Source organism: Grammomys surdaster, unplaced genomic scaffold (assembly GCF_004785775.1).
Source record: "Grammomys surdaster isolate TR1022 unplaced genomic scaffold, NIH_TR_1.0 126048, whole genome shotgun sequence".
NCBI classification, from domain to species: Eukaryota; Metazoa; Chordata; class Mammalia; order Rodentia; family Muridae; genus Grammomys; species Grammomys surdaster.
Window position 1 is genome coordinate 4,828,841 of NW_021620860.1, and position 10,978 is coordinate 4,839,818.

Genomic DNA, 10,978 nt, shown 5'->3' on the forward strand with positions numbered 1-10,978 from the left:
CTTCTGGGCTCCTCCAAATGACTGACATCAGTTCTACAGCCCTGCCCCCTGTAGCACTCTAAGCTCAGGTTGATCCACTCCACTGCTGCTGCTGTTCTTGGTCATCATCCCATGGTACTGGCATCTCCAATATGCTGGAATCTTCTGCTGCAACTAGGCTTCACCAATAGCCTCTCACAGGCTCTCTTCATGGTGCCAATCAGCAATTGTTTTACATGATCCCTTCAATCCAGGACCATCAAGTACAACTGAGGCTGCACCTTCCCCTCTGGCCTTCCATGGCCTCTCACAGTGCCAAGCCTCAGCTGCTCTTCATGACCCCTTCATGCCTTCAAAATCAGTTCCACTGGGTGATTCTTAAACCTTACAAAGTACAGCTGCAGCATGTGGTACAACCTTGGCTATCACTGGAACACAGCTTCTTTGTGCTCTTGGGAAACACTTCTCACCTCAGTGATGCTGGTCTTTTCTTAATCACAACTAATTTCTTACCTCCAGCTACCCAGCATCAATTGTCCCAGTAGTACCTTCTATTTTTCACTGTAAAGCCTGAGCCACACAACTGAAGCTGCCCTGTTCTGCTGTTTGCAGGAGCTGGAACATGGCTCCCTTTATTCTGTGACCAGCTTTCTGTTTCCCAGCTCCCTCTCTGCCCAAGCTTGGCTTTCCTTGAATTTGCTGTACAGATTGACCTTAACTACGAGATCTGCATGGCTCTGTCTCCTATAATGCTGGGATTAAAGGTGTCTACCAGCATGCCTGGATTTAAGTTTTTCTTCACCTTTGTCCCAGACTGGTCTTGAACTCAGAGATCTGTTTGTCTTTGTCTCCAGGGATTAAATGTGTATATCACCTTGCATGGATGTAAATCTACCTGGTTAGAATCTTGCCCCTTAATTGCTTAATCTGTTATCTTCTAGAACATAGAGTTAGGCTCCATTTCAGTTCCTGGTGCCACTTTAATACCTGAACCATATAGTTCATATTTTTCCTTTATTAGCTTGCTATGCTTATTCAAAATGTGCTTCACGAGACTTAACCACAGAACAAAGTCTCTGCGAGGCTTTTTTTGAGACTTCCTTTGTCAAGTAATTAATCTAACTCTCTTGACCTTAGCCTTAGCAGACTCTTCAGACATGGGCAGAATGTAGTCATATTCTTCACCAAAATACTACAAAAACAGCCTCTAGGCCACATATTGAAATTCTCCACTGAAACCTCTTGGGCCAGGTCCGCACAATTGAAATCCCTCTCAGTAACAAAGTCGTCCATGTTCCTACTAGGATGGCTCATTAAACCCCATTAAAAGTATTCCACTGCTTTCCAAATCCAAAGTCCCCAAATCCATATTCTTCCATACAAAAGCATGGCCAGGCCTATTAAAGTAATACCCCACTCCTGGTACCAACTTCTGCCTTAGTTAAGGTTTTACTGCTATGAACAGATGACCAAGCAACCAAGGCAACTCTTTTTTTTTTTTTTAAGATTTATTTATTTTATGTGTGTGAGTACACAGTTGCTGTCTTCAGACTCACCAGAAGAGAACATCGGATCCCATTACAGATGGTTGTGAGCCATCATGTGGTTGGTGGGAATTAAATTCAGGACCTCTAGAAGAACAGTCAGTGCGTTTAAGTGCTGAGCCATCTCTCCAGCCCCCAAGGCAGCTCTTATAAGGACAGCATTTAACTGGGACTGGCTTACAGGTTCAGAAGTCCAGTCCAGTATCATCAAGGCAGGAACACGGTGGCATGCAGGCAGGCATGGTGCAGGAAAAGCTGAGAGTTCTGCATTTTCACCTGGAGACAGCTAGGAGAATACTGGTTTCCAGGCAGCTAAGTTGAGGGTCTCAAAGCCCACACCTATAATGACACACCTAGTCCAACAAGGCCACACCTCCCAATAGTGACACTCTTGGGGCCAAGTACACACAAACCATCACACAAGTAAACTTTAGTATTATCTAAATACTACTTTAATCTCCCCTCCTTTTTCTGGCAACAATACACGTGGGTAGATGGATGTCAGATACTCAAAGGAAATAACACCAGCCACATTCTGCCCATCAGGGCCTCTGATACTAGCTACTTCCCTTCAGTTCTCCAGTCCACCCCTCCCTAACCCTCTTCTCAACTACCCAGTGAGCCTGGCCTTCTCCTCTTTCCTCAGATATAATTCTAGAGGGGGCTCCAAGCCTGGACAGTGTGTCAGGCGACAAGGCATAAAGGGCCATAGAAGTACATCTCAGGATGCAGACAGACACAGTGGTGTTTGGGCAGGAGAGCCAGAAGTCCAAGGTAACAACAATTTCACTCAAGAGGGTAGAAGTGTGAGCGTTGTTGGGAAGTTTCAGCACTGTCCCAAGGAGGTTCCACCTTAGTTGGGGGCAGGAGGCCTCAGTCAGTCTCCATTGCTAACTACAGGGGTGTTGGCAAGAGGCATAATCCACCCTCCCTTTTCTCTCCCTAGCCTCAGTCTCTAGAGATTGCATGTACAGAGGGGATTCTCTGGGGCCAGATCCCAATTGCACTTGGCTTGGCTCTGGAAGGTTCTGTTTTTAAGTGCTTGAAGGGGCCAAGGGATAATGAGAAACAGAGGCAGAAAGTGGGAGAGAGACCAGAGGCCAGTTTCTTGGAGGAGAGTGAGTGAGCTGGAGGGTCCCTGAGCCACGGGAGTGCAGGGACCAAAGAGAAATTCAGGAAAATTCAGGGAAATTCAGGAAAACGAAAACCAAAACAGTGTCGCTCCACTGACCTACAGTGAGTGATAGAGAAACACAGGAAAAAAAAAAACAGAGGGGCCCAAATGGGTGCCTTTGGAGATGGCAAAACACTGAAATGAGAAAACAGGGACTAGGAGAAAAGGCAAGGCTTGGAAAGTCTCTTAATATGACATAGAAAAAGGAGCCAGAAGTCAGGGAAGTCTCCAAGAAGCCACATGTTTCCCAGTAGCCAAGTTAGAGTGGACAGGTAACAGGACATGTGAGATGCACCTCACACTAACGCCAGAGCCTCCAAGGGCGACCTTCCTGTGTCACCAGACCAGACAGCGACCTAGCCACTACCTCACTACGCAACTTCCCTGAGCTCGGCTGCCATACACCTCTATTCCACCCTTAACAGTCATCATGCATTCATCTGTCCAGCCTGCTTTCTTGTAAGGGGACCAGATAGCCTCTCAGATCAAATCCCAGGTTCCTGAGCACACATCGGCGCTGGCTGATGCTGCCACCTGGCGGCCATACTCTGACCACCTGAGTCCTTCCATGAATCCCACCTGGCCTGCTCATCTCCTTGAGGGCTAATGGCTTTTTGGCCACAGTGGACAAAGTCCTTATCCTCGATTTTTCTTTATTCAGAAAGGAACGGTACCAGCATTCTCTCCCCACCAAGTTGTAAAAATGGAGGGGATGCTAATATCCCAGCACTGTGGGAACGCTGTGCCAAAGTTTTCCCTCTTCAGCTGGGGTCTTTTACTCCCCTCTTGGACACAATACAAAGGAATGACACCATTTATGTGACACACACACACCCCATTATCTATCTTGTGCCTTGGCCTGCATTTCCCACAATCTCTGCCTCCCTCCTTTTGCATGCCTCTCTTGTGTCTAGGTAAGTACAGTACCCCTCCAGTGTTGAGCTGATCTTTCAAATTTTATTTATTTATTTTGATTTTTTGAGACAGGGTTTCTCTGAGTAGCCTTGGTTGTCCTGGAACTCACTCTGTAGACCAGGCTGGCCTTGAACTCAAAGATCTGCCTGATTCTGCCTCCTAAGTTCTTGGATTAAAGCTGTGTATCACTACCAGTTGGCTTGTGTTTTAAATTTTTATTTTAAAGGGTATTTTATATCAGATGGTGGAGGCACACAGTCTTAATCCCAGTACTCTGGATGCAGAGGGAGGTGGATCTCTTGAGTTGAAGGCCAGCCTGGTCTACAGAGTGAGTTCCAAGACTGCCAGAGCTACACAGAGAAACATATCTTGAAAAACTAAAACAATAACAAAAGATATTTATTTACATTTATTCAATAACTCTCTCTCTCTTTCTATCTCCTTGCTCTCTCTCTCTCTCTCTCTCTCTCTCTCTCTCTCTCTCTCTCTCTTTACTTCTTTCTCTTTCTCCTCTTTCTCTGTGTGTTTGTGTGTGTTTGCAGGCAAGTGCACGCAGTTGAATGTCTCCTTCCACTATGTGAGTCCCAGAGATCAAATTCAGGTTTTCAAAGTTGGATGTGGTGGCAAACGCCTTTATCATTCTTTTCAGTAGACAGAGGCAGGAGGATGTATGTGAAGTGGAGGACAGCCTGGTCTATGTAGTGAGCACCAGGACAGCCAGGGCTATGTAGAGAGACCTCGCTTAAACAATAAAACCAACAAAGAAAACCAAACACAACACAGGTTATCAGGCTTTGGTAAGCACGTTTACCCACTGAATCACCCGGTTGGCCTTACTGGTTTGATTTGGTTTAGTTTTGTTTAAGATTTATTTATTTCATTTTATGTGTATGAGTATTTGTTGCATAGATGAATGTGCACAATGTGCATGCCTGATGCCCTCAGAGTTCAGAAGATGGAATCACCTAGAACTAGAGGTCAGATGCTTCAGAGCCATCTTGTATACAGAAGCCTGAAACTAAATCCTGGTCCAAGAACAACTGTTCTTAATCTCTGAGTCATCTCCCAGACTGTTGTGCCTCCTAACCCAAACAGGGTTTCTCTGTGTAGACTTGGCTGTCCTGGAACGCTCTTTGTAGACTAGGCTAGCCTCAGAGATCCACCTGCCTCTGTCTCCTGAGTGCTGAGTGCGGGAATTTAAAGGTTTGTGCTACCTCCAGCTGGCTTTTTGTTTGTTTGTTTAATTTAATTCTAGTAGGCCCAGATCTCACTAATTAAATCATACTAGCTTTGAACTCACAGAGCTCTGCCTTCTGTATCATGGGATTAAAGGTGTGTCACCACGCCCTGCTCTAACCACTATTTAAGCTCAGCCCAGCAGAGGGACTTCCAGACTGCTCCACTGCATCCAACTTACAGAGCTGGTAAATCAATGTCTTCCAACCTCTGAATTCCCAATTCCTCACACTCAAGCAAGGCCAGCTCCTCCCCACTTCTCTTCCCTCAGCTCCTGTTCAGCTTGAAGCCCTGGTCCTGAACAATTCCAGGGTGTAAACTCTGCACCTACCCTGAGGCTGGGCCCCATAGGTGGAGAGAAGTTGGAAAGGTCTTCCCTGTCACTCTGTCCTACACACAGAAGCTCAGTGGCCCCCTTGCCAGGATGCAGGACTCCAAGGTCCTGGTCATACTCACCTTGATCTTTGGCCTGCTTTCCAGTCTCCAAGGAGTAAGCACCAATGAGGTAAGCAAGACTTCTGTGACTTTTGGAGGACTCTATGGGGCAGAGGCTTTCCTAGGAGCCCAGTGCCCACCTTAACTTGTCAGGAATTCTCTTAACCACAGACAATAGGTAACTTCTTCCTTTCTGTTCTGTTTGGGGAAAGTGGAGAAAGGGACCTCAGAGTGAGGTCCTGGGGAAGGTTGGGCCCCTAGTCTTGGCAGGGTTGTGTTGCTATCTGGGAACTGGCCCCAACCACATCCCTGAATTGGGTGATTGACCCCTGTTTTAGTCTTGGCATGTCTTATTAAGCTCTCAGTCAGGCTGAGGAACCTCAGGTCTTGCTTGTCTGGGTTAAGGTCTTTCCTTCCCTGTTCCTCCATATCTGGTGACCTTGGGGTGTAGTTTGTTGAACCTCTATGGGACTTATCTCTTTGTGTTCCAGGGAGGTAGATGTTCTCACTTCTCTGATTGGTTCCAATTTGAGCTCAGGGTAGACCTGGCTGCCTGGGCTGGGTGTCGTCTTGCTGTGATCCCAGGGAGGCAGGATTTGAGCTCTTGTTCATATTCAAACTCTAAGTGTGTTGGGTTGGCAGGTTTTCCTGAGGTGGGCAGAACAAGCCTTTTGAACATAAAATCTTTTTGTTTGTTTGTTTTGTTTTTTGAGACAGAGTTTCCCTAGCCATGGCTATTTTAGAGATCTTTAGTCCAGGCTGGTCTCAACTCAGATTAAATTTACAATCTTGGTTGGTAATCTGCTATTGGGGGCGATGGTGGTGGTGGTGGTGGTAAGTGAAGTCCCAAGTCTGCTCCCCAGAAGAGTGTCCACTGTTTAGAACTCTAGTTCTCTATCCAAGGCCATGAATGAGTGAACCCAGGTTCAAGACACTTCCATGATGGGACCTCAGCATCTTTTCATGACCCATGTCTGTAGCCCCAAGTATAAGGAGTATCAGTCCACTGAATCAGATCTAATAAAATCATGTTTCCTAAAACTCAGGCTTCCAACCATCCTGATGAAATCATCTGGATAAGATGGGACAGGGAATGATCCTGGTTCAGTTTTTCACACCTGTCAACTGTTTTCTGTTTTTGTCACAGGGTCTCACTATAAAGATTATACTGACCTTGAATTCAACAGACATCTGCTTTGTACCTCAGCATTAGAATTAAAGGCTGGCGACACCATGCCTGGCCTAACCACTGCTCAAAGTTGCTTAAATATAATTAGTATAGGAGCCTAGTGGTGTTAACAGCTCACACTTTTAACCTGAGCACTCTGCGCTCTGAAGGCAGAGGCCGGAGGATCTGAGTTCTAGGAGAGTCCGGGATCCACAGAGAAATCCCTTCTTGAAAACAAATATGGTTCAAGACAAGAGTCAGATGTTTGGAAGAGTGGAAGAGTGGGAGAGAGAGAGAGAGAGAGAGAGAGAGAGAGAGAGAGAGAGAGAGAGTTAGTTTTGAGATTGGATCCTGGGCCCATTGTGTTTTAGGCTTACTGTACCCATCCTCACCACAGAGCGGAGCTACTGTGAGCATGGAGAGGGAAGGATCCCAGCTGTGACTCTCACCTGTCCTTTTGTCTTTTCTTTAGCAAAAGAAATGCTATTGTAAGGATCTTTAGCAAAGCCAAAAGCTGGCTTCCTTTTCTTTATTGGTTGAGAGAGGGTCTAGTTCTAACTGCTTTAGAAAGCCTGGAGTCAGAGATTAAAGACATGCATGCACCTCCACACCTGGCAATGGTTTTAAGTGAAGTAGCCAGAGAAGGCAATGCTTTGATACCTGGGGGAACAGAATTCTAATTAAGAGCTTAAAAAATAGTGCTGTCAACAAGATGGAATTCTGTATGGAGACCTTGGGTTCCTCAAAACACTGAAGGATTCAGTGCAGGGTGTTTCCAGCAGGGACCTGAGGCTCAATCGGACCTGAGTATGTTTAATGAGTCCCCAGAGTTGTCTCTACCTGTGACACTGGATCATGGGTGTGGGGGGCAGTGAGGGTTAGGTTGCTTTCTAGGAACTCTGAAGCTAAAGATCTACTAAAGGTACCTTCCTAGGCCAATCTCCAATTGTGTGTGTGTGTGTGTGTGTGTGTGTGTGTGTAAAGGAGCTAGGTGTAGTTAGTGGTCCACATCTTTAATCCAGAGATCTGGAGGCAGAGACAGGTAGAACTCCAAATTCCAGGCTAGCCAGGGCAAGCCAGTGAAAACCTTGCCTTGTCTCAATAGAAAAGGGTGAAGAGGCTTCCTTGGATTTTCATGATTTAATCCCAGCACTCCGGGAGGCAGACATCCAGTTGTTGACCCTGGACATGGTGGTTGAAGGGAGGGAGAATCTGAGATCAATTGTCTGGAACCATGTCTGATCAGAGACTAGCCTCCAGTTCTTTTTGAGACAGAGTTTCTTGTTCCCAATCTGGCCTCAAACTGGCTATGCAGCCTCCAATAGTTCTGCCTTCTCTTGTCTTGAGTTCTGCCATGATGGACATGCACCACTGGGTTACACACACATACCTGATGTATTGCCATGCTGGACAAACACTCTAACACCTGAGTCCCAACTCCCAGGCTTTGAGCTCTGATCTATGTCTTTTTTTTTTCTTCCACAGACTGTAAACACATGTGACATCCTGTAAGTATGGGACTTTGTCAATAATTGTCAGTAAAGTCAGGGGGTAGGTGTTGTGCTCAGATTCTGTCCTGGATAATGTGACAGACACCTAATTCATGTCTCCTTTGCTGAAACCATAGCCCCTCTCACCGAACCCAACCTTGGGATCTGCAGGTCTGTAACTGCTGCTAATCCCCAACCTTTCATAGCTGGGGAGGGAAGTCAAATGAGCAATGTCCCACTCCTGCCTCCCATGTAAGATCAGCATCCTGACCATTCTGCCTGAGGAACAATGGCATACTGCCCTGATGAACTCTGAACTCAGGTCTCAAGTCCAGACCCCTAATTCATCCCAGTGAACCTAGGATGGATCTGTACCCCACACCCACTAAGGGAGGCTGGCAACCTGAGGGTCTAAGTGTCTAGGAAAGCAGGGACCCTTTGGTTGGACACACTGATGCCATGAGTATCTCCCCATGCCTGTTTGTCCTTCTAGAAACTGCCCCAAAGGATTCAGATGCTGTGACAATGAATGCTGCCTGGAAAGAAAGGTCTGGGATCCTACAAATAACCCCTTCGGGTAAGCCAGGGTCACCACTTTTGGGCATCATTTACTGAGGTCAGGGTCCACCTAAAATAGGGTGGGTGTGGGTGATGGAGGAGGTATGGCAAGGGATCATGAGCTAGGCACTTATCACAAAACTGTCCCCCTCCTCCCTAGGATCGTGTTCATCATTATATTGGTCATGTTACCACTTATCTTGATCTGTGGCCTAGTGAGGCACTTCTGTCCCAAGTGCAGTGAACTACAACATGAGGTCAGAACAGTGGATCATCAGACACCTCCAGAACTGCCCTCCATTGCTCCCCTAGAGAGCATTTGGGTCACGTCCTTGGATCCCCCACCACCCTACAGTCAGGTGGGTCTTTCTGTCCCAATATCTAATGTGTTTCATAGCTGGCTGTCCACCATGGGGATTGGGGGGAGGGGAATAATGGATTGAGGAGGGCTCTGCGAGTCATATTTGTCATTGTTCACCCAGAACCTAAATAAAACAAGCACCCCTTTTCTCCTGAAGGTTGTTTTGATGCCAACTCCCACAGAACCACCTCCTCCCTACAGCCTCAGGCCTGAGGCTCCTTCTGTCCAGATGAGAGGACCTGGCTATGCAACGCTTTGAGCTACCTCACACACAAACCTCTTGGATCAAGCTGAGGACACTGGAAAGACTGCCTATCCTATCATTTTTATTTCTTTTGTCCTTTGATTTAATTTATTGTGTTTATATACTGCTGCCCTCTCCCCTTTTGTCATGAGAGCTGAGCTGGATCCATGGCCTCTGACCCACACAAAAGGCCAGTGAAACTTTTGAAGATTTGGGGGTGCCTGTAGTGGATGTAGAAAGATTATTGCTAGTGGACTGTCATGCTTGATAGGACAGCTCCCTCTGCCATCCTACAGAAGCTCTTCTGTTTCTGGAAGAGATTGAAGATTGAGCTGCACAGACTCTGAGTCATCTTCCAACCATACCTGGGCAGAGAGGACCTCACTGGACCTCTATAGCAATGCAAACAACACAGGCACTGAGTTTCAATGGCTGGCTGCTAAGTGCTGATGGAGACAGGTTCAGAGGCTAAGGAAACACTTGCAGCTTCTTCCAGTGGTGACTGACTGACTGACCCCTGCTGGGAGGACTGAGCATCCAAAAGGGGAATAAATGCTTAGATCTTCAGCTTCCTTGGATCTTGGGCACACCAAAGACATGAACTGGAAAGCCCCTGGGATCCTATTCTAGTCCTGCGACCAGCTTTCCTGGGAGACCAAACTTTGATGAAGCATGGGACTTTTATGGAAATCCAAGACACAAGACAGCTTTCTAGGAGAAGGTAGGGTGGGGAGAAAGCCTGGAGAAGCAGACATGGTTAGACTGCTGTGTGGAGTCAGGCCAGAGACCATTTCCTTCCACTTTCCTTTCCAGGAATCTCCTGTAGGGAGAGGAGAGGCAGACCCTGCCTTGCTCCTCCTTTTAAGCCTGGGTTCCAGGCTCTACAGCTCTTCCCCACCCAAAGTTAACTCTTGAATGAGGAAGGTTTTGTCCTGTGACTGAGGGACTGAGTACAACTTGGAGCTTGGACTGTGCAGGAGGTGGGGCATTGAAGACAGTTCCTGGTGCCAATGCCTTGGCACCTTACCCCTGTCTTTACTGTGTGTACTGCAGAGGACTGAAGGCCAACATTTCCCTTCAGACAGACAACACTACCAAATCTCAGTGCTTAGGTGTGCATGCAGGGCAGGTGTGGCTGTCCTGGACTCCCTCTGTAGAGCAGGCTGGCTTCAAACCCAGAGATTCTCAAGAGTACTCATCCCTGGGCTACCACAGAAGATGGCAGGACAGAGATTCCACCTAGATTTGGGCTCTGAGAGCTGGGCTTTTCCCTGTAGGAGGAGGTCACCTTGGCTCCCTTGCCACCTACCTGACAGTGACGATGGTTTAGGGCTTTTACTTCAGTGTCATGTCCTACAGAGACTGGATTTTCCGACCATCAGTGGATGAAATATTTTATTATAATTAAAATGTGCATCGGTGTTCTGTGAGGGGTAAACTAGAACTGGTGTACCAGGTAGCTATGAGCTGCCATGTGCATGTTGCAAATTGAACCCAGGTCCTGAAGAGCCACTTGTGTTTTTAACCACTGAACTATCTCTCCAGTCCCATGAGTGAGTTTATTCCCACTCACTGTAGTCACTATTGTGGGTGAGAGTCAGCTTTTCAGAGATTACCTATTCCTGCTGGTGATTCCTATTGTCCATTCCTATAAATGTCTATATTTATAAAGTCACTACTCTAGTCTTCCTGTCCTGGGAATCCAGGATGAGACCAGGTGCAGTGACACTTGTAAGGATAAGCCTGCAGAGAGGCCACACACTAAGCTCACAAAGATGCAGATGTGCTTCTTCTGGTGTACTTGACCATGGGGTGTGAAACAATGGTCCACCTCCATTCTCTATGGGAGCTTGTTCTGTCAGACAGGCACCCAC

At 47.0% G+C, this 10,978-nt stretch overlaps 1 protein-coding gene across 1 annotated transcript; it reads left to right on the forward strand.

Moving 5' to 3' along the window:
* The first annotated feature begins 5,272 nt into the window (after window positions 1-5,272).
* Window positions 5,273-9,119, forward strand: Tmem92 (transmembrane protein 92). The gene is made up of 5 exons (XM_028754965.1): window positions 5,273-5,353; window positions 7,937-7,959; window positions 8,435-8,518; window positions 8,660-8,858; window positions 9,018-9,119. Exons 1-5 carry the CDS (start codon window positions 5,273-5,275, stop codon window positions 9,117-9,119), a joined length of 489 nt encoding a protein of 162 aa, XP_028610798.1.
* The last annotated feature ends 1,859 nt before the right edge of the window (window positions 9,120-10,978 follow it).

Excerpts from the sequence above, each read along its gene's own strand:
- Tmem92 (XM_028754965.1), top strand. The coding sequence starts at position 5,273 with ATGCAGGACTCCAAGGTCCTGGTCATACTCACCTTGATCTTTGGCCTG. Across the intron at positions 5,354-7,936 it reads AAGGAGTAAGCACCAATGAG|ACTGTAAACACATGTGACAT; the intron begins GTAAGCAAGACT and ends TTTCTTCCACAG. Across the intron at positions 8,519-8,659 it reads CCTACAAATAACCCCTTCGG|GATCGTGTTCATCATTATAT; the intron begins GTAAGCCAGGGT and ends CCTCCTCCCTAG.